This window comes from Lissotriton helveticus, chromosome 4_1 (genome assembly GCF_964261635.1).
Source record: "Lissotriton helveticus chromosome 4_1, aLisHel1.1, whole genome shotgun sequence".
In the NCBI taxonomy this organism is placed as follows: domain Eukaryota; kingdom Metazoa; phylum Chordata; class Amphibia; order Caudata; family Salamandridae; genus Lissotriton; species Lissotriton helveticus.
The window spans coordinates 247,994,831-248,017,183 of NC_136063.1; the positions used below are offsets into that span (position 1 = coordinate 247,994,831).

Genomic DNA, 22,353 nt, shown 5'->3' on the forward strand with positions numbered 1-22,353 from the left:
CACCAGGATCATCGTGGATCAACCCGTACAGCTCTTGTGGACAGACTATTATTTAATACAGTTCAGTCTTCCTGCCAAGGAGCCGGTAATAAGACCAGTCAATGAAAGCGTCATGATTAGACCTTGGTGCAAAGTTACATCTGTCTCCTTTGCTAACAATTTCAACTCTGTAGCCGTTCTGAACACCAGTGATATTGAGGTAGCTGTCACTGATTTTGAACAGGCAATCTCAACGACATTGAATAAAATATCGCCTTTTTCTAGAGTTAAGAGGAAGCATAAACCGTCGCCCTGGTTTACTGCAGAACTCAAAACTAAGAAATTAGCTAACAGGAGGGCAGAGCGTCTTTGGAGACAAACGAAAACAGCCAAAGATAGTTACAGAGAAAGTCACCGTGCATATTTAAACAACATTAAAGAGGCTATAAAGATGTATTTAGCTGGGAGGATTAACAACACAGCCAATTCAAGTAAAGAACTCTATAAAATTATGAAAGAGTTCACCACCCCTGAAGTCATTCGATCCTCTGTGGCTCCTTCTCAGGAGTGGGTCAACAAATTATCTTCCTTTTTCAACGAGAAAATAAAGGCTATATATCGATCCTTAACGCAGGAGAAAGGGATCGATCTGCAGACAACCACCAGAAGCGATCCACAAATCTCCCTGTTGACTGAATTCCAACCAGTAACCAGGAAGCAGGTTTTAGAGGCTATTATCAAAATCAATTCCGGTTCTCCTACAGATCCTTTCCCCCCATGATTGATTAAGAACTTGGCTCCCTCTTTGATACCAAGGCTTACTGAGATCCTCAATCTTTCTCTGAACCAAGCTATTGTTCCGGTCAGATGGAAAAAAGCCCTTGTCAGGCCCATATTGAAGAAGCCTACATCAGATGCTAGTGAATGGATGTATGACGTTACAACGCATACTTTTACAACGACTACCATTACAACGCATTTTTTACAACGCAAAAACGTTTACAACGCATACAATTACAACGCAGGATTTTACAACGCAAGTACCTTTACAACGCATACCATTACAACGTAAATATTGGTAAATATATAATTTTTTTAAAAATATAAATTAATTTAAATTATTAAAATATAATTAAATGTAATGTAATTTTATTTAATTAATTTAATTTAAAAATAATTTTAATTTATTTTTACAAATTAACCATGTACCCCAAAAACTGAAAACTGACCCTGAACCCTAAAAATACCCCTTTACCCAAAAACTGAAAACTGACCATGAACCCTAAAAATACCCCTTTACCCAAAAACTGAAAACTGACCCTGAACCCTAAAAATACCCCTTTACCCAAAAACTGAAAACTGACCCTGAACCCTAAAAATACCCCTTTACCCAAAAACTGAAAACTGACCCTGAACCCTAAAAATACCCCTTTACCCAAAAACTGAAAACTGACCCTGAACCCTAAAAATACCCCTTTACCCAAAAACCCAAAACTGACCCTGAACCCTAAAAATACCCCATACCCAAAAACACAAACATATAATATTTTAAAAATAATTATATACTTACCAATACTTACGTTGTAATGGTATGCGTTGTAAAAGTACTAGCGTTGTAAAATCCTGCGTTGTAATGGTATGCGTTGTAAAAGTTTTTGCGTTGTAAAAATTTAGTTGTAATGGTAGTTCGTTGTAAAAGTTGCGTTGTAAAGGTTGTTTCCCTAGTGAACTAGCCAACTATCGGCCCATCTCGCTGTTGCCCTATTTTGGGAAAGTCCTTGAAACTTTAGTAAATAGACAACTAACCTGCTATCTAGAAGGGCAGAGTCTGCTCGATCCTTCTCAATCGAGGTTCCGTGCGGCGCACAGCACCGATACGGCGGTAGTCGAAATGATCAACAACATCAGGCTTGCCTTAGACAAGAAGGAATAAGCTATTTTGGTGCTGTTGGATCTATCAGCCGCTTTGACACCATCTCCCATGACATTTTGTTTCAACGGTTCTGGGAGATTGGGGTCCAGGGGAAGGCATTGGACTGGTTTAATAATTACCTAAAAGATCGATCTACCACGTTGCATCTCGGTCCTATGGCAGTATGCAGTAGATCAGTATGTTTTGGAGTACCGCAGGGATCCATTTTGAGTCCCATGCTCTTCAATTTGTATGTTACTCTCTTTGCCAAGATAATTAGATCTTACGACTTTGAAATGGTATCATACGCCGATGATACCCAACTGCTGATAACCTTCGGCCCTGACCCTTCGGACACTATCATTCGGTTCAAGAACTGTATGACCCAAATTGATAGCTGGATGGGTCAAAATAAACTGCAACTGAATAAGAGTAACACGGAGATAATTCTATTTGGCAGGGCTGAAGATCATTGGTCTAGCGACTGGTGGCCCCAGTCACTGGACCTCTGTCCATCTCCTAAATCAACTATATGCAATTTGGGGATCACTATCGACAATAAATTGTCGATGAAAGCTCATGTAAACCGTGTAGTGGGCACCTGTTATGGCATCTTACGCAAATTGTGTAAGATCTTCAAGTGACTACAAATCGAATCTCGTAAACCATTGATTCAGGGCCTAATTATGACTTGAGTGGACTGTGGCAACGCCCTACTGGCTTCTATTAACAGCGATCTCTATGCCAAATTACAAACCCTCCAAAACACTGCGGCTAGACTTATTCTGGATCTACCCAGGAGATCATCTTCCTTTGCCAATTTGAAATCTCTCCAATGGCTACCTATTAGGCTGAGAGGCAAATTTAAGACTCTTTGCCTCATACATAAGAGTCTTTATCATACTGGCCCAGGGTACCTAGGGAAAAAGCTGCATAAATACCAGCCTACCAGAAATTTCTTTTAACTCCTCTAAGAGTACACCCCGCGAGACAGGGTGGCCGGTCTTTTTCTTATCTCGCCCCCCACCTCTCGTCCATCACAGATCATATGTCCTTTCGCAAGGAATTAAAGACCTGGCTGTTCCCCAACTAATAGCGACCCGGCGAGCCTCACTGTGTCTACAAGCGCCCTGAGACCTAACGGTGACATGTTGCGCTATAGAAGACTCTCTGACTTTGACTTTGAAATAAGTATTTCTTACTTTTTGATGGTTGTGTTTGCCAGGCAACTCATAATATTTATTTATAGAAGTTTAAAAAACATTATTTATTTAAAATAAACAGGGTTCACCTAATCTCGCTTCCTGTGATATCATCATGGGTTAGAGGCCTTGTGAAATCTCTTCCCTCCTTTGATGATTCTAATGAAATTATCCCTGTAGTCAGCATGCTGTATATGTGCATTTAAACATTTGAGGAGATGACGCAATAGTTAGTATTTGCAAAACGTCATTCAGTTTGTATGGCTTCTCATTTTACTTTTTCTTGCAGAAGTTGCAGAATGATACCAATCCTAGACCTTTTAATGAAACAATAAGCCAGGTATTCAAGACCATTTCTGGAGATTCCGACTTTCCGAAGATCAGTCCATACAAGTGTAGAAGATGTGCTGTGGTAGGAAATTCTGTGAATCTGAGGGATTCGGGCTATGGAAGATGGATTGACGGCCATGATCTTGTTTTGCGGTGAGTAAATAAGTCTTGTTTTATTGTTGCTTGCTGGCTTCTAAAAATTGATGATGTGGGAACACGTACATGGCACCAATCATTAGGGGTGGGTTTGTCAACAAATCACACCTCGGATAAGAGAGAGACTGGAAAATGAGCAAGCATGATAGGATGTACAGCACAAAGACTGTCAGCGGGAGGCTCTGTATACTAAAAAGGTGGAAGATCTTTTAAAGGAACACACATAGTGTAAAAACACACAAAAAAACCCGAAATACTGCACAAAGCAATGAGTGAAAGAAACTGGCTGAATAGCGAATTTAAGTGAGTGAGATAGCATTGGGGTATGAGAAAAATAACATGGGGGCATATGTAGGTAATTTCCATTTTGCGATTCTCAAATAGCGATTTTTAAGGAATCGCTATTTGAGAATTGCAAAATGGAATGTAGATTAAAAAATCGCAATATTTTTGCAAATTGCTTAAATTCCTTAATTGCGATTAGCAAATTGCGAATCGCAGTTAAGGAATGAGTGTCCCATTCATTCCTATGGGCCAATAGGCCCATAGGAATGAATGGGGATACATTCGTAAATTGTGATTTTCTATGAGAAAATCGCAATTTGAGAATCGCAATTCCAAGGGTGCCAGGGTGTCCAAAGGACACCTGTTGCACCCCTGGAATGTGCCTGTAAGTACATGTGGCGCACATACATGCCCTAAGGGCATGTCTGTGCGCCACATGGCACTTTGAATTTTAAAAAAAAATGCATTTTGACAGGAAATCTAGGAGTAGGTGGTATTTTGCGATTCCTTAAGCCAAAATCGCATTTTAAAAGTCACCCCTACATAGCATTTAAGGAATCGCAAAATTGCAATTCCTTAAATGCTTGAGCAAAATAAGGAATCGCAATTTTTGCGATTCCTTATTTTGCTATGTGGCACCTACATACCAAATGGCCGTTTGCGGTTCGCAAACTCCGGAATTCTGCGAATTCCTACATATGACCCATAGTGCCTGCAAATCTTTTTTCCAATTTTAAATGAATTGCACGTTTAGTGCCTAAAAGTAGAACTTTCACTGAACACACATGGCGTCGTTCTAAAAAAAATTACATTGTTTCTCTATTATTGCATTTGTTTTTTTGCGACAAGTTACGATAGAGAATTGGTAATCTGAATAACAAATGGCTATAGCTTAGCTGTAAGCCATTGTTCATAGAAAACCTTCAGACAACTGCGTGGAGATTCTCTTTTGCACTATGTCCCACAGTCCCATCTGCAGAGGAAACAGGTTTCTCTTATAATGGTCTTTAGAAGTGTAAGGTACTGTCTAGCAAGATTTTGTCCTTAGATGTTATGTTATGTTATCCAAATTTATTGAGCGCACAGATGCCTCAGCAAAGGGGCGTCCTGGCGCTAACAGAACAGAAAACCGGATAAAGCAGAATCAGAAAGAACAAACACAACAAATTTTAGAGATCCAGAGAAAAGAGGAACGTTTTTCAGCTCTCCTAAAACCCAAAAGGTTGTCAATCGCACGAATATAAACAGGGAGGGAGTTCCACAACCTGGCAGCAAGCACACGAAAGGAGCGGCCGCCAGATCTGGACCTCTTGAAACGTGGAACAATAGCCAGATGCAGGTTAGAGGATCTCAAAGAGCGAGTGGGGATATACGGCAAGATGAGATTCTACAAAATCTGGGGAGAGGAGAGTTTAAGAATTTTAAACAAAAGACAAAGGCACTTAAACTTAATACGCTGAGCCACAGGGAGCCAGTGGAGCTTTTGAATGTTTTTTTTGGCAGAGCAAAATCTGGGTAGGCCTACCAAAGCCCTGGCAGCAGCGTTTTGAACACGTTGGAGTCTTAATATTTCAGCCTGATTAGCTCCAAGTAAAAGGGAACTGGCGTAGTCCAACCTGGACATAATCGTGGCTTGTACAATGAGCTGTCTGGTGGGAGCGTCAAAAAACCTAAAAGTAGGTCTAAGTTTACGAAGAGTGCCAAAACAAGTGGCAGCCACTTTTTTAGTGTGGGTAACAAAATTCAGTTGGGAATCGAGCCAGACCCCTAGATTTTTAACCTCAATGGCAGGAGTAGGGGTCGGACCGAGTTCAGATGGCCACCATTTATCATCCCAGAGATGACTGCTTACCAACAATGAGCACCTCGGTTTTTTGGGCGTTCAGTTGGAGGTAATTGTCTGTCATCCATCGGGCCACTGAGAGAAGACCCTCACGAAATTTGGCAGCCTCAAGATCAGAAGCCCCACTTATTGCAACCGCCAGCTGCGTATCGTCCGCGTAGGATACCAAGGTGAGGTTCCAACGCTTAGCGACAGCAGCCAGCGGCTGCCCATAGAGGTTGAATAAGGTGGGGCTGAGGGACGATGATGGGATAAATGTATTGCTAAGAGATAGAGGTGGGATAGAGCTAATTCATTATTTAATAATTTTATTTTAGATAGAGATGGAGTAGAGCTAACGCACTATTTGACAATTTTAATTTGCATGTGTATGTTTTGTTCTGGCTCGTTGTTTGTGAATCAAAATTATATATGAAGAAAAAGTGGGAACAACCTCTTTCTCGATTCAAATATTTGGCTAGGTTTTCAGAAGAATATTACTTTCTTTCCTTTCCATGTCCATAAATGAAGAATGTGCACAGTTTCAAGCAACAGTTTTAGTTTTCCTCAAATGTCCTTCACATCTTTACATAAACAGTGGATTGAACAATGCAGTCACCAAGGCTGGGATATATTGCTTTTAGATTTCTTTATTTTGACCTCACGAATATACTATGACCACTAAAGTGAAGAATCTAGAATTAACAAATATTACCATTAACTAATACATCAAGTAATTTGTGTCGGAGGAAACACATATTCCAATTTGCAGGCCCTGATATTGTCTAATATTGCATGGAAAATGCAGTGCTGGTTGGTTTCCATACATGTGTACTGAAATCTTTTGAGCCAGTCTTTAATTTAGTATCTTGACTGCTCGCCAGGGCCAAAATGTTAATAACATTTCCCTTCTGCTTGCCTCTCTGGCTCCCATTCAAGCCCATGTCTTGCTTAGATGGGTTTCGGATATTTTGTGATGGATCAGCCCAGTTTCTAAGCAGATCACCAAAAGAAAAAGGGGGTAATTTAGAGTTTTGCAAAGAGAGAGCACCCTTGCTCCATTGAAAGGTAGGGAAACCACTGTCTTTCTGTTTGCAGAGCCACAGGCGGCTTTGCTGTTAAAAACCCTTGACCTGGTGGACCGTCTGCCATTAGTTCACAGTGACCGCCACCTTGCCCTATTAGGAGAGGGGCATTCATCACTGCATTTTCACTGCCCAGGATCTTCATTCAAAGGCAGACCAATGATTCAATGTTGTTGACCAAAGTACAGACCTAAGTATAGGTCTGTACTTGGGTATCCTTAGGTATACTCAATGAAAAGCATGCTTCTCACGTATCTCCAGCCTCATGAAGCAAACTAGACTTCTCTTTGACAGATAGTAAGAATTCAGAACTGTAAGAAGCTTGAGCTCGACCTTACGCTGCACTTGGGAGGACCTCAAAGCACCACCATTTTGAATGGAGATGCAGGACAACCCTTACCATCAGCATTTAATGCTAAAACAACAATTGCTAGTACAAAAACTAGAAGACGCAGGAATTTAGGGCATGGCTCTGAATTAGATAAAATGATACCTCATTGACAGAGTGCAAGTTGTCACTTTCGCACCCTTCTACTCATACTCCACCTCTCAATGCTCAACAGTCGCACCCCTCCTCTTTAGCGCATAGCTGACCTCACTTCCAGACCTTGTCAGTTCAATATTAATGTAATGCATCCTGGTCAAAATATCAACCTGCAAAACTAATGCATACACTACATCAGCTACCACAATATCAATAAGGTAAGTAGATGTGAATCTACATTTACCTATAATCATTCATTCACAACACAGAAGTAGTCGATGTAGTGGCTGTGATATATTAGAAGGCTAGTACTTCAACCACAATGTTGTAGTATATGACCATCAGATCCTTGAAGATTACCTGCTATATCTAGGTTGATGTTACCCACTTCATCCTAAACCTCAAAAACCATGAGGACTTGCCTGTCCGAAATACAAGACTGGATGCTAAGAAACCATCTTAAACTTAACTCAAAAAACATGTAAATACTCAAATGTGGTATCATCCTATATTCACTTGCCCCTCTGAGCTAGGACAGCACTAGATACTTCAAAGACTTGAGGAACCTCAGCATGATCATAGACTTAAACTTCTCACGCCAAACCATCATATCATAGTAACCAGGGATGATTTCATTGCTTTGAAAACTCTAAGGTGTCTTCCCTTATGTAGGCCTTTCTCACTGCATTCCATCATCAATAGCCTAGTGTTGTCATGTATTGATGATGTAAATGCCCTCTGCATCAGTCTTTCAGATAATCTGAGTGTCTAGCTACAACAAATTAAGAATGCAGTCAGACAAGCCCTGAGTAGGGAGAACTACATGATCTAGGCCCTCCAGAACCTAGGCTGATCCCAAATAGCAACACGAATCTCTTTCACAGTCCTCCACATTGCATATCCTGTGAGCCAGAGCACACATTTGAAAGTGGTGAGCCTACGGGTAGATGGTAAACAATTTTGACTGATTAGATTGCCTATGAGGTTTCCAGCAATAGCCAGACTGCCAATGAGTACAATTGCCAAGATTTCTACTGTGTCTGCATGTAACTAAACACATACCTCTGCAACGAAAAACATTCATGTGCTGATATTCATCAGGTGTTTCATTGGAAGCCCAATTCAGTAAAATGCAACATGGGTAGACGTCTTACACGAAGGATTTACAGGGGGCTGCACATTTAATCTGTGCAACGTGCATTTAGCAAGCCTATTACAGTCATGGCGTGTTGTGGAATTCTTCCCCGTTCCACTGAGCCCTCGTTGGCAGCTCGCGCCCTGCGTGTGTATGTTGAGCAGCAGTAGCAGATGGGAGTCCCTAGATGGGTCAGCTGTAGAAAGTATGGTGAGCCATCCTCAGCGAGGCTAATAGAACTGGGAAGGCCTTGACCTGAATGGATACAGCTTTCAACTGAAATGCCCTCATACAGATAAATGGAGAGCAAAGTGAAGCACCCGCTTTCTCTGATGCTGAACCTTCTGTTTTGAGTGTTAATAGTCCAGTTTGCTTGTTTTTACCTAAGAAACATTATGACTTAAATACATAATTGGTAGTTTATTTTGCTCTCTGTACTGTAGTGGACAGCCTTTTAGCTGAGGGAACTGCACTTTAGCTGACTCTCAGTGGAAGTTTACCTGAGCAAGCTTGGAGCGTAGTAAGAAAAAGGTGAAGATTTGAAGTAGAGAGGGAAAAGGTATCCTCTTTCTTGCAGTCCCTGCCTTCAGTTTCAGCTCCAGAGCTCATCACAGCTTAAACGCTGTACCCAGATGTAATTACGGATGTAGTGGCAGCGGCAAATGTGATCTTTACTTCTCGCTCTTTGTAAGGAACTGATTGCCCCTCTTTTCTCTAAGCATCCTACTTCCATTCATTCAAAGCCGTGATCATTGTAATTTTTTACATTTTGTAGGAACCATACCTGCTGTGCATTTTGCAAATTGCAATAATATATAATCTTGGTTCTTATGACCTCAATGCAATGTTTGTTTAACAAGCTACAAGCCAAACTACACCATACATATGTATTTCCTTGCTTGTTGTCATGGAGGCTTCTTTATATCTTTTTAGGTTGCTTCTTTCTTTTTGTTCACTGATATTTGTATGAATTGGGGTTCAGGTGTGAGATTCTCTTTGAGTGGAAGGTGTATTCTGCTTTTCTTTTTTTTTCTTTTCATTGTTCTTTTATGTAACTCATATATGGAATATTCCATTACTTTGCCTGTGTACGGTGCTCTGTATGACTACAAGCAAGGCTCCCGCTAAGTCTTAGAATTTTGCACATTTTATAAATGTTGATGGCTCAAGTACAGCTAAATGTATTTCTCATCCACCATTATTTTCAAAGTCAGCTTTCTTCTGATTACTTGTATAGTCAGATTCAAAGCAGCATCAAACGGAGGTTCTTCGACCAGCAAATTTATTTTTCTCCCTTGTGTGATTCAGAATGAACAAAGCAGTCACGGTGGGATATGAAGTTGATGTTGGAAGCAAAACCACTCACCAGTTCCTCTACCCTGAAAGTGCTCACAATCTCCACGAGAATGCCACTATAATACTCATCCCTTTCAAAACCATAGACTTGGAGTGGATTATCAGTGCTCTCACTACAGGAAAGATAGACCAGTAAGTATGGCAGAACTCTGTCTTCTATAAAATATTAACAGCAACCACGTAGATTTGTTTTTGATTAGATAACGCTTTTATAAAAACATGGCCGTTACCGAAGAAGGGTGTCTTAGCGCTATGAACAAGCAGCAGAATGGCGAGCAGTACTTCAAGTGAAACATCCATGTTTTCAGGATTGTTTTTAGGTCTCGACTACCAGGCAAACTCAGGAAAAGCATTCTGAGTAAAATAGGTATTTTATCATCTGGGTCTCTCCCTATACAAAGAAGAGGTCATGTTCAGGCCTCTTTTCTGTGACCTAATATCACCACTATGCCTCGCCTTGTGGGCCACTCACAGAGGACTGGTTGTATTGAAAGGCAATACAAAGAAGCTGCCTGATGTGTTCGGTATTTTTAGTAGGAGCATCTCTTATTGCCTCATTGCTAAGAAAAGGTGTAGAATGGAAATTGTTTCTTTGTTCAGGTGAAAAAAATCCTTCCACCAACCCTCGACTTACACCATCCTTCCAGTCTTCTCAATGTTTTCACAAAGAAGCATAAGTCACCTTGATCCAATCACAATTCAAAATTTTAGTAGTAGTAATTACAGTTTCAATACTCAATCACTTTATAGTTTCAGTTCTCATACACATTACGGTTTTAGTACTCAATCACATCGCTGTCTCAGTCTCCGGCATGTTTTGGTATCACAGTTCTATCACATTCTGATTCATTACTCATTCATGTTAAATTCTGGCCTTGGTCATATGCCCGTCACTGGTTTTTATGTATGTGTATATATAGGTAATCACAGTTTGTACTGGAAGTTTTTTGCATTTAGTTTTTCACCACATAATCCATCTAAGGTCTGACTTGTTAGTGGAGCTGCCCACTGGAAGTTTAGTTACTAACATGTTTGATACAAGCATGGAGTTGGCTATGTGAGTCCTCCCAAGAGGAGTTTAATTTTCTCACCTAATGGTATTCGGTGTATAGTTATACGTTAGGTCACAGTTTCCATGAAACATGCATTTTATGTTTTATGGAGATATAGGCCCCCTGATGTTTAACCTTCTTCCTTGCCTGCATGCCTGACTTGATTTAATTTCCAGCTACTAGCTCAATTCCCCTCCCCCACCTCCCTCAATGTTCCTCGTGACTTGTTTTTTGTGTTTTTTGTTCTCTTGTAACCAGTGTAACTAATGTAACTATTTATTTACTCCACATCTATGCAAAGCACTCTGATACCTCCAGGTCTAGTTAGCGCGATATAAAACTCTACAAATAAATAGATATTTATAAATAGATATATGGATAGATAGATATATTCAATGAAGAAACATGGACATTAACCCCTTCCCTGCTCATGAAGGAAACACGCCGTCATGAGCCACGGGCTGCGTAAGCTCAGGAAGGCGTGGTTCCGTCATGCTGCGGCTGCTCCGCCGAGGCGGCACTGATTCCCCGCCTCTGCGGGCAAATTAGTGAGTGGGCGGAGTCGTGATAGAACAACGCCATCATGAGCACAGCTCGCCGGTGGCTCCGTCATGAGCATGGCAGCGCCGCGCTCCCCCTCTCCACCCTGCGCCGCGATGGAATTACCAGCGCAGCAAAGGGATTAAGCTTGTAATATATTATTACTGCTAATTGGCCTCTACAATTCCTTGACAAAGAGTACACAATTTGGATTGTGTGTATACAAAATATATTATTGATCATCACAAGCAATGATGTGCCATTAATAAATATTACAAAAGACGCACTTGGATGCAGCCTATGTCATTACCAGAGATGAGATTAATTAATGCATTCCAATGATCGGTTCATTAGGTGGCAGGGCGGTCAAAAAAACAATGAAAGGAGATACTGCCCCGTGTAATTTTCCGCGGCCAAGATTAATATAAGCAGTCCACTCATTACTTTTTAATTTACCTATTGTGATGTCCTATGTGCAATAAATAACACCTGTGATGATTAGGTGAGAGGTTCTACTGAGAAAGCCATGTCTGTTTTCATAATAAGTGACGCAGTCCGACAGGTCTACATGAAAAGTAAAAAGAAAAAAAGTACATCCACCTTGTACTCTTTAGGGCAAGTTTAATGCAGATCCAAAACCAAGGCCAATAAAATGAGGGATCCCAAAACAGACATCTGCCATTTTAACTCTGATAGGATGCTTCACTCGATGATATAGAAACAACAAATGAACAGAATTGCACTAAGCTTGGCATGTAAGTTAAACTTTACTCAAGGAAGTGTCTTTGTTTGAGGTGGTGTAAATCTGTTCAATGGTTTTCAATAATTGGCATTCAAAAAGTGGCTTGGGGTGCGCATGCTTAGCCCATTCTAAGTATTTAAAAATTTGTGTTGATTAATTACAGGTGGCGCAGTGAAAAGAGTGTTCAAAACAGTGTGCCTTTACTTATAACTGTGATATTCTGGAGCTTGTTTTTAAACACAAAAAGGTGGAGGCAGAATACCCCAAACTTGCAGATCCTTTAAAGGAACTGCTGTGATGGTGGTTCCTCTGAAGACACAAATATCACTACCGAGCTGGTGGTGATCTCTAAATGTAGAGAGTGGAGTGTGGACTGGGTGGCAACGGAGTGTCCTTCACCACCCTGATTGACCGCAGGCCACCCACCGAGTGTCAGTCCCTAAAGTGGCACACATGCACACACTTGCTTCGGCCCATTTACCCATAAGCACACACACATACTCATACCCACCTAGACACATTCACGCTCAGTCTCACCCACTGATTCTCAAGTGCACACACATACACCCACCATTCACAAGCACATACGCGTGCACACATACATTCACAACATGAATGTACAGATACACATACATTAATACATACACATATGCATTGAACATTCAAGAAGCACTTACCAGTTTGCAGTGGTGACATCAGGTGGCGGGAGGGAGCAGCAGGAAGGCATTGGTGGTTCCTGAAGGCTCTGGGATAAGAAGACCGACGTAAGATCGCACTGACTCATCTCATTGGCTGACCTTGCCAAGGGTCAGCCATTGCGAGGATGACCTTCCCTAACTCGTCACATAGTGGGATGGGTTCAATGAGAATTGCTGACCCCACATCACTCTGTGATGAGGAGTCATTGACAGACATTTTGCCTCGGGCACTTCAGAGCTGAACACTGAAGCACCCAGGTCTGATTGTATTGGTCAATCACCCCCTCTTGTCATGAGGAGGAGGACCTCAAAGGGCATTGCAGGGCTGATAAGGGCATGCTCTCTGAGCTGTGAAACCTTCAGCTTGGCAAAGCTTGGTTCAGGCAATAGCACATTTAAAGTATCTGGCTATCTGACCCGATTTTATTGTCTGGATGACCCTTGCTCCTCCTGGCAGACACTCATCACACTTGCAAAAAGGAGGGGGGCAGATCCCTCAGCCCTTAACGTTGGGCCATGCCTCCACCCACCAAAGTGGATGTATGGCATGACAATGCGGACTTTTACCCCGCGCTGCCATTACGACTCTGCTTTTATAACGCAAGTCGTTACAACGACTTGCGCTGTAGGCGCTGGATAGTGGAATAGATTCATTTTCTATTTCAACTCCAGCTCACGTTACAGTAGGGAAGGTGTTGGAATAGATAATTAAACTATTCCTTTTCCAAGAGCGCCCTCCAGGGCAAGTCATTGTAACGACTTGCGTTGTAAAAGCAGCGTCGTAATGGCAGCGCGGGGTAATGCCCGAGTTGTCATGGCTGCTCACCACCAAAGTCAAAGTCAGCCTGTTTGTTTTAAAACACATGCAACATAATTGAGACAGACAGCAACTATCATAAACCACTATAAATGTGCTAACATAAATACACTGACTATCTCACTATCACACAAAGCACAATCACAGGATGAATTACCGAAGAAAATATACTATAAAATTGCAGTAAAAAGTAAAACATTCAGTAAGATACTTCAACACACCTTCCACGACTTAGAAACATTCCCATGTAATATAAACATTCCATCAGTATCGTATGGCCACATGCCCACTGATAGTTACAAACACAAAGAAAAATGTAAACACTGTATTACTACGACAAGTATGCACTGATATACCATTGAATGCTCTATCACTAATTAACATACATTTAAATGTACTTCACCACACAACCACAGAAATAGTTACCATGCCACCTCCTCTGGAAGTAATCACATGTAGAGCAACATATGCCTACATAGCCTGAATACAAACCATAAACATTCTTAGAGAACACAATAATAATATAAAATAACATAGATGAATGATCTTTTATTTGCCATAATACAGGGAAGGAATGTGTTTGACATCAAATTCCAGGAAGAAAGGGAAGTTCCATTAGATATTGCAGAGGCTGGAGTCCTTCATGGATCAGAAAAAATAACATATTTAATAGACCTGCAAAAGACCTTTTTTCACATGCCTCTCAGAAAGAGGTAGAGGGCTTAAAGATTATCCTTTCTTTTTACATTTCTAGAATCTCATTTGGTTTAAATGCTCATATATCTATTCACAGGTAAGTCCCATAAGTGTTCATTCAAAATGCATATCTCTTAGATGGCGCTACATTCAAATTTAATTAAAACAATAATAAAACCCAGGGTGGTGTTTTGAGACTCTGGTCATAAATAGTACTAATAGTGACAGACACATCTTGGTAGCAGTATTTTCAGATGTCCCTAGCTATATATTATAGGAAAGGGTTTTAAGGATGAGACTCTTCCCAGACGATCCACAAGAGATTTATAAATGTATGTTTTCTTTCTTTTCCCACACGAATTGCAAACTGAGTAGATAATAAGTGTTAGGCATCATATTCCTTTCACTATGTGTGTTGATATCCCCATGTAAAACAGATGGCTTACAATTCATTTTCCTATATTTTTAATGCATTCATGTTATGTTATGGGAACATAACACACCTTTGCAGATCATTTCACTCTCATTTTTCATCTCTGAGAATTCCTTATTAATTTTGAAGATGACTCTCAGACTAATAGCCTGAGACTAGACATATCATTTCCTATGTTTTTGTGACCCATTATCTATTAACTTTCCCAACACTATTTAATGCTTTTCCAATATCTAATCTAAACGTGTAAATTTGGTAGCCATTCAAAGGAAAGCATTTATCTTTAGGCAAGATGTAAGCTCAATATTGAAATATCTCACTCTCTCAAATTAAAAATCCCCTAGTTTCAAGAAATCTGCACCTCACTAGCCCTTGATAGTTTGACAACAAAATGCAGGTATTGTGCAAAATGATGGTGAAACTCAACATTGCTTACCCATATAGCTTTATTCTGATGGTCTTTGGATATCCTGGGTCAAACACGAACGTGCATCCTGGTTGATATTTCATGATTTTCTGGCAATTCCCAACCCTGCTGGTATTTGCCTGCAAGGTTTCATCATGTACAATGAGGCAGAATTTGCCTATGGAAAACTTGTACCATTCTGGGTGTTGGCACCTCAGAAAAGAGAAAAAAGAAACACTTCATTATCACATTAGCCCTCACAATGTGCAGAGCTTGGAATTATATAGTAATTTCACAGCCAGTAAATACTGCACCACACATTCTCTGTATTTACAGTAGGGTCACATTTCTTCCTGGGATAATGGGATTCCCCAGTCATTTGGAAGGGACTTTAGCATTTTAGCAACATATCTAATTCAACCCAATTGTTTGTTGAATGCAGTAAGAGCGTCTGCATTCTGTCTTTCAATACTGTCGGGTATGTGCAACATATGACTCAAAATAGTAGTAGAGAAAACATGTTGAAGATCAAACAGTCTTTCACAATGTGTTCTTAGGTGGGAATGAGGAAAATCAATGTTTAGTCACTGGAACGTTGCCTCTGTGTGAATGATTGGAAAGAAGCTTATTGTTTGTCATCACACATGGTTACAAAACCTATCTATCTGTCTGTCTGCTGGAGCATGGAATTCCACCGTCACATGCTCATTACTATGAACCCTGCTTACAGATCGATGGATCGATGGATCTTAGATGTTGGTTGAGATGTAAGGAGGTGAAATCAGTATACGTTTTTTGCGATTATCATTACTTTTAGTTCAGTCAATAAAGAGATACAAGTGTGAGTTAAAGGGTTATATGTTCAAATCAGTTCATTGTTAATTTCTTTATTTAGTTATTATTTTCCAGGTTTCATCATTAAAGGTTAACATAATCATTCAATCAACATTTAGTAATAAGGAAAGTTCATTTAGCAAATCAAAACAAGCATCAGTACAATGAAATGTAACAAGTGCACTTCATAAAGAAACTGCCCGAGCTAAAGTAAGTCAAGATAAATGCAAGAAGGATTAAAGGTGTCGGTTCAGATTTCTGTGAAGAGTTGTGATGAGAGAATCAAGCATAAGCATAAAGCTTTAGCACAATAAGCTGGAAAGTATTCTTAGCTCAAATAACAGCAGGTCAAGAGATAAACTAAGAAATGTCCAAGAAAATCAGTACAGAGTCTTCTCTCAGAGAGTCGGTAAAAAAGGGAGCATCCACCAATTGATGCAAATCCGGATCTTTTTCAGAATCGGAATCAATCTGCCTTACCTCGTCTAAGATCACCCATTAATGTAAAACACATTTTCTATGTTGCAACATTATTTTCTGCACATTGCATTTTTAATAAAGAATTTTGTAAATAATAATATTTTTGTTAGCATGTCTAACTATCTATCTATCTATCTATCTATCTATCTATCTATCTATCTATCTATCTATCTATCTATCTATCTATCGTACTTTTGTGTGTTTCCATTTCGGTTTAGCTAAGTCTTGCGCAACACGGAAGTTAAATTAAGTAAACTTGTCATGTTTTTCTTTCTCACACCTTTCCTTAATTGCTCAAACAAGACATGTGCATCCATCTACAAATATTGTGAAATCAAGTCACAGAAAACGCCCTTTAAAAATGTTGAATCAACCTCTCGGGAGATTAAATAGCTCATGGGAAGGAGCAGGGGGTAGCAAACATTTGCAACAGCTTCCCTAAGTGTTTTTCAACATTCATACCTGGATCAAAGGAAATCATAGACGACCAGCCCATTGAGAGTGAACACTGAAAATGTGTTTATCAGCTAACGGACAACATTTCATGATGTAGAACATCTATTCTGCTGTGGGGAAAAATACATGTTTTAGACTCAAGTTTATAATAATGCATGTAACAACAGTTCAGCACTTTTGAACATTTAATACTGAAATACATAAAATGCAGATCTGTTCTGGAATAGGGGCGTATACATTATATGACTCACTTTCATAGAACAAATGAGCAATTATTATCTAGTTTGATTGATCTTCAGATGCAGTCTTAGGCCCCGAAACCAATACATGCAAAGGCCCACCTTGTATCGGTGAAAGGGATGTGAGACTCCAGAGCACTGAAAGGGCGTCGGTCGCAAACAGAAAATGTGATGTTCATCGCGACAGAGTTGAAGGTGGTGGTGTCCTCTACTCACTGTGAACATTCTTTGGCCAATGCCGTGCTAGGATTGAGTTTATAACCCACTGGACTGGGGTCTACCATCTTTCACAACTTCTGTGTTGAAGGAAGAGAGTTTGGTTGAGTGTCTTCTAGATGCCTTCATGAAGAAGTACACTATATTTAAGTAGTGTTTGGCCACACACATCAAAGGCACAAAGGTTCTAAACATCCAGGTCCCTCTAAGAAAGAGGCCAGGCAATTATGGGGTTGCTAAGTGTTAGAACCTGCTTGGAAAGCATTGACTCACCACTGTCAATGCTGGAAATTATCCATACAGCTCCACAGCCCACGTGTTGCTTGCCTGTGGTCTTTCTCTTGCTTACAGGCCAGCTACGCGGCAGGAATGCTGTGGTTACAGGGCAATTGTGGCACCTCATGCAGGCCCTTCAGTCATGTGGGATTTGCATTGATGTGCCAGTGGTCAGGGCAACTAATATCTATGCAGGGCAATACAAATCCTTTTCTTCCACAGATCACAACAACAAGAGTCTAGAAAATAGTTCCTTCACCCAAGCCTTACTTTTATTTTATTATTTGTAAAGCACATAGACAGCAAAAAGGCTTTGTGGTGCCAAAGTAAAGACGACTAAAGCAAGACAGAAATGCTTTTAACAGAAGAGATAAACCATATAAGTAACATTTTACCGAAGTTTAATTTGGAAATAAAGCAATTCAACAGAGAGTCTATCTCTGACCTACATCTGTTCGGGGCAGTTGTAGAGAGTCCCCTCGATGTTCGGTTAATGTAAGACTAACAGCCAATATTTACCCAACATTTGACGCAATAGCAGAAAGCTTGAGCCCTCAAACTTTCAGCTTTACTCAAAATAGAAGGTCATCTCTTAACTAGGGGAAGTGCCTATTTCTTCGTAGGCCTTGATTGTCTTCTTAAAGTGCAGCTCCAATGTAAACATCTGTAGGCGCAGTGGTTGCAATTACTAGTGGTGCCATAAAGTTGCCACCTTCCAGTCTAGCTGGCTGAAACTTAACAAGGGAAAAAAGGAGCTGGCAAATACTGGGACCAGCAGATTTTGGTGCGGAAAGCCCCATTATTTAGTAATCAGTGCTATATGGTGCACCAGGTGGATTCTGGCCCTCAGAGCATTGGATTCTACGTGATGCAATAAATAGCACTCATAGCCTAAAAGTTACATTTATCACAGGCATCCCACAAAGAGTTGAACGCCATGCCAGCTCAGACTGGAAAAAGTGTTGGAATGCATGTTGATTGGTCAGGCAGTGACAAGAGAAGGTCCCCATTGCTAGGCCACAGGCAGCGGTTCAGGGAGAGCAGGAAGGCAGGTGTTCCTGAATCACTGAATAGCTACACTGAGAAAAGGGAATGGCATTGCAATCTTTTCCCTCCCAAAAAGTAAGAATGCTTTTGGGGAGGTGCTGATATTTGAAAGCACTTGTATTTATCATCAGGCAGCGGAGATGCTGATTACAGTGCCTGGAATGAAGAATTACTAAGGCTAATTCTAGTTCATTGTTTGATGTGGCTTTATTGGTCATTTTGTGATTGAACTGCAGTGATTTGTTTTGTAGTGCAAAACTTTTTCTGGATTCACCATCTAGTGGTCGGGTCCAGTATTCTCCTTTCTATATTTAGTAGTCCTTCTTCAGCGTCAACTGTCCCACCATTTTCTGCCTAATCCAGCCTCTCTCCATGTCAAACGCCCTCCCCAGAAACTCCCACGCATGGTCGCCATCTTCAGATTCTTAGAGCAATCAGGAATGCAAATCTACCATAGATGGAGAACAATGGCAGATACAAAAACAGCCAATGATATGTGGCAACTGCTCCTGTTCATTGTGAAGTTTACTTAAAGATGTTTGCCAGTTTAAAATACAAACACCAATGTAGGCACATGTTACATAGCGGTGCACTGTCCCCGTTTGCTCCACTGTGCACCTTTAAACAGTAAGTAAGTAATTTTATTTAGCATAGTTAATTAAAACCATTGCAATGCAAAAACAGAGTAAAAGAAGATTTTTTTAAAACAACATACTTGATAAAACCAGTAAAACACAATCACAGTTTCTCGATTCATTTAGGTACAAAATTTCATCCTGTTAGATTAGCCTTTTAAAATTTGATTCAGTTTTGTTTTATAATATATTGTTTCTTTCCCGGTACCCTCATTTTTTAGGTCTCGTGACCTATCAATGCGCATGCGCATTGAGCGGAGCGAGACTATAGGGCTTTAAACAGAGTTTAACTAACTGTGGCGATTTGGTGCTGTGCCCGTGCGCTTTTAGGTCAATGCGCAAGCGCATTGACCTAAAATGCGCGTGCACAGCATCAAATCGTCAGCCATCTGTTGCCCAGCTTGGTGCCGCTCCACCCCCTGCGGCATCAAAGGCTTTCACGGCCGGCCGGCCGTGCTTTCACTTTCAGGAGCCTGCATTGTTTTCACGGCCGTGACTCGCATTTTGCTGCCTTTTACTTGTTTGCTTGTTTTTGTTGTCGGTGATACTTTCAAAAGCGTTTTGTAAAAAAATAAACATTATTTGTTTTGTAAGGCTTGCTTGTTTTTTTGTTACATTGTAATGTGAGCGTTGTGTTTGCAACGTGTTTTTAAAAAGCGTTGTTTCCCATTGATCACCATATCCGTGAAGCTGCATTCACTCTCCTCCCGCCCCTCTCCAATCCCCATCTATTCTCCCACCCTGTGCCTGTTCCACATGCATTGTGTATGTCTTTTCTTGCACCGAGCATATGCCCTCCCTCTCTGGCGGGTGGCAAACATTTCAGAGCCATCATATCTGTCTGGCTTTATTTCTTTCCCCCCAGCAGCGGCTCGTTCACAGGCAGGGCTCGTTTTACATTAAATCACAGGTTCATCCCAGAGCAATGCGGTCGCACCACAACCTTCTGCTAGTCCTGCATTCTGAGCTGCCTGACTCCTGGCATTGCAGAATTGTGCTTCTTGTTGCTCTATTTTTTTTTAGCAAAAAGCTTCCTTATGCCAAAAATGGATGCATTTCTCATTAACATATACTGTGAAGTTCCAGGTTTGTATTTTGGTACTATCGCAGACACGAACACGGTGCCCCAGCTTCAACGTCGACCGACTCTAGACGTAAGGCTACATTCTCTGCTTATGTAACCAAGTTGCTATCCCACTTCTGAGTTTACCAACCGAGGAGTCTTATGTCAGCAATAGCTAGAGAGGTCTGCTAGTTGATGATGTGAAAATAAACTGAGTGAACAAAACTGGTTGCCAGTACTGTGCAACAATTTAAACCTTTCTCTAATGAATGAGCTCGCAATCGCTCATCCTAAAAGACCACTCTTTCAGTCACATATCTTGTAAAAATATATATTGATTTTAATTTTTGTTTACAATTCGAAAAATATGACTCTTTTTGTCTTTTTACATTTTTCATTTGTTTTTTATCAATCTACATTGAGCTAAGTGAACATTTAGGGAAAATAGTACAATGGAGGAGGGTGACTAAGGGACTTATCTCTATGGAAACGATCTAAAAAAAACACAGACGTTGTGATGGACAACATAAATTGACATTAAACACTAGACACACATGGGTTGGTGGAATGGGGGAGAATGGGAGTGAAAATTTGTTGGGGGGATAAGCAAATGTGGTGAATTTTGAGTGAGAGAACTTGTTAGTCAGTTCTTCAGTAAAAGGCTTTATGCTAGTCCTAATTATAATCACAGCTGAAGCCTACTACATTCAATGAAGGCTCTACATTCCTATACACATATTATATTCTAGACCATCAGTATTTAATGAATTTACAATCATATTCCAAAAAGGAAACACGAAGATTGGTCTAGTCACTCAAAAAGTGCAATAATTGGACACCACAAATAACAAAAGTCGGTCGACGCGTTTCGAATCCTTTTTGAATCAAAGGATTCTCATCAGGACCACACACATTGAATCTGAAAGACACAAATACAATAGCATACTGTCAGTCTTTGCCATGAGACACTCTCAACTTTTATTCGGTCCAACACACACTCTCTAGTTTACCTGTGCCACTTGCGGAAGATTGGGGCTTGGTTGGCTGTAAATCAAAAAGGAGAAAGCCTATGTTACGTCAGAGATGAACATCCGAACTGTCGTAATTATCACTCCAAGGTCAGGAACAATACCATCAGGATTAATAGTGAAGAATATACCGGTTATATTCACAGAGGACAGTATTTACAAAAAAGGTTTCAGTTTCATTGAGACGAAATGTAGTCGAGACCTGATGGTCCTAACCATCGAAACTGCACAACGCCTCTCTAGGGTCCAACTAGAAGAAATTGAGACATTAGAAGCCGAGATAAAATCAAACCCGCTAATTCAGGATTCAAAAGCCTTACTGGAAAAAGTTGAAAAAGACATACTAGACTTCAAAGACTTTACTGTCCAACAAAAAGACAGTAACTTCGAAAGAGATAAACGGAATTTTACCATCGAAAAAGCCTATCCATATCTTCAACAAGATTTCTATTCACGGCCAGAAGCCCGACGATTCCTTCCAGACAACCAGGGCAGATCACGCAATAAATATTTGACTTTTTCTGATACCTCGTCCTCTGGAGGCAGTGATTCTGACCAAGGGACTTCTCGACCCCAGTATAATCGACGAGGAGGATATCAAAATAATTACCAGCAACAATACCCACCAAATTATCAACCAAACACTCAACATCAACAACAACAACAACAACCTTTTTTAGGACAGGGCCAACAAAAAGCCCGAGGCAAAACGAGATTTCAGCAACCATGGCAGATGTCCACGAGGAGGCAGAACTACAAGAACTAGTAATATCAGAAAAATCTTCGATCTATAATCTTTCGAATAAATGCCTCACTCCATTGGAAATCAGTGTTTTAGAAAAAGGATTGTCCTTTGTACCATCTAAACCAACAGACTTTGTCCGTCTAAAATTAGAGTTCATCGAATTTTGTAGGAAGATTCGCCTAATCACATTCTTTTCAGACAAAG

At 40.5% G+C, this 22,353-nt stretch overlaps 1 protein-coding gene across 3 annotated transcripts in view; it reads left to right on the forward strand.

Annotated features, from left to right (window-relative positions):
- Positions 1-22,353, forward strand: part of LOC144828496 (CMP-N-acetylneuraminate-beta-galactosamide-alpha-2,3-sialyltransferase 1-like) — a 363,670-nt gene that overhangs the window by 290,776 nt on the left and 50,541 nt on the right. For all 3 annotated transcript variants that reach the window (XM_078686718.1, XM_078686717.1, XM_078686716.1), the window contains 2 exons: positions 3,383-3,576; positions 9,699-9,878. In XM_078686718.1, the coding sequence (XP_078542844.1) occupies positions 3,383-3,576; positions 9,699-9,878 (374 nt within the window). The remainder of the gene's footprint in view (positions 1-3,382; positions 3,577-9,698; positions 9,879-22,353) is intronic.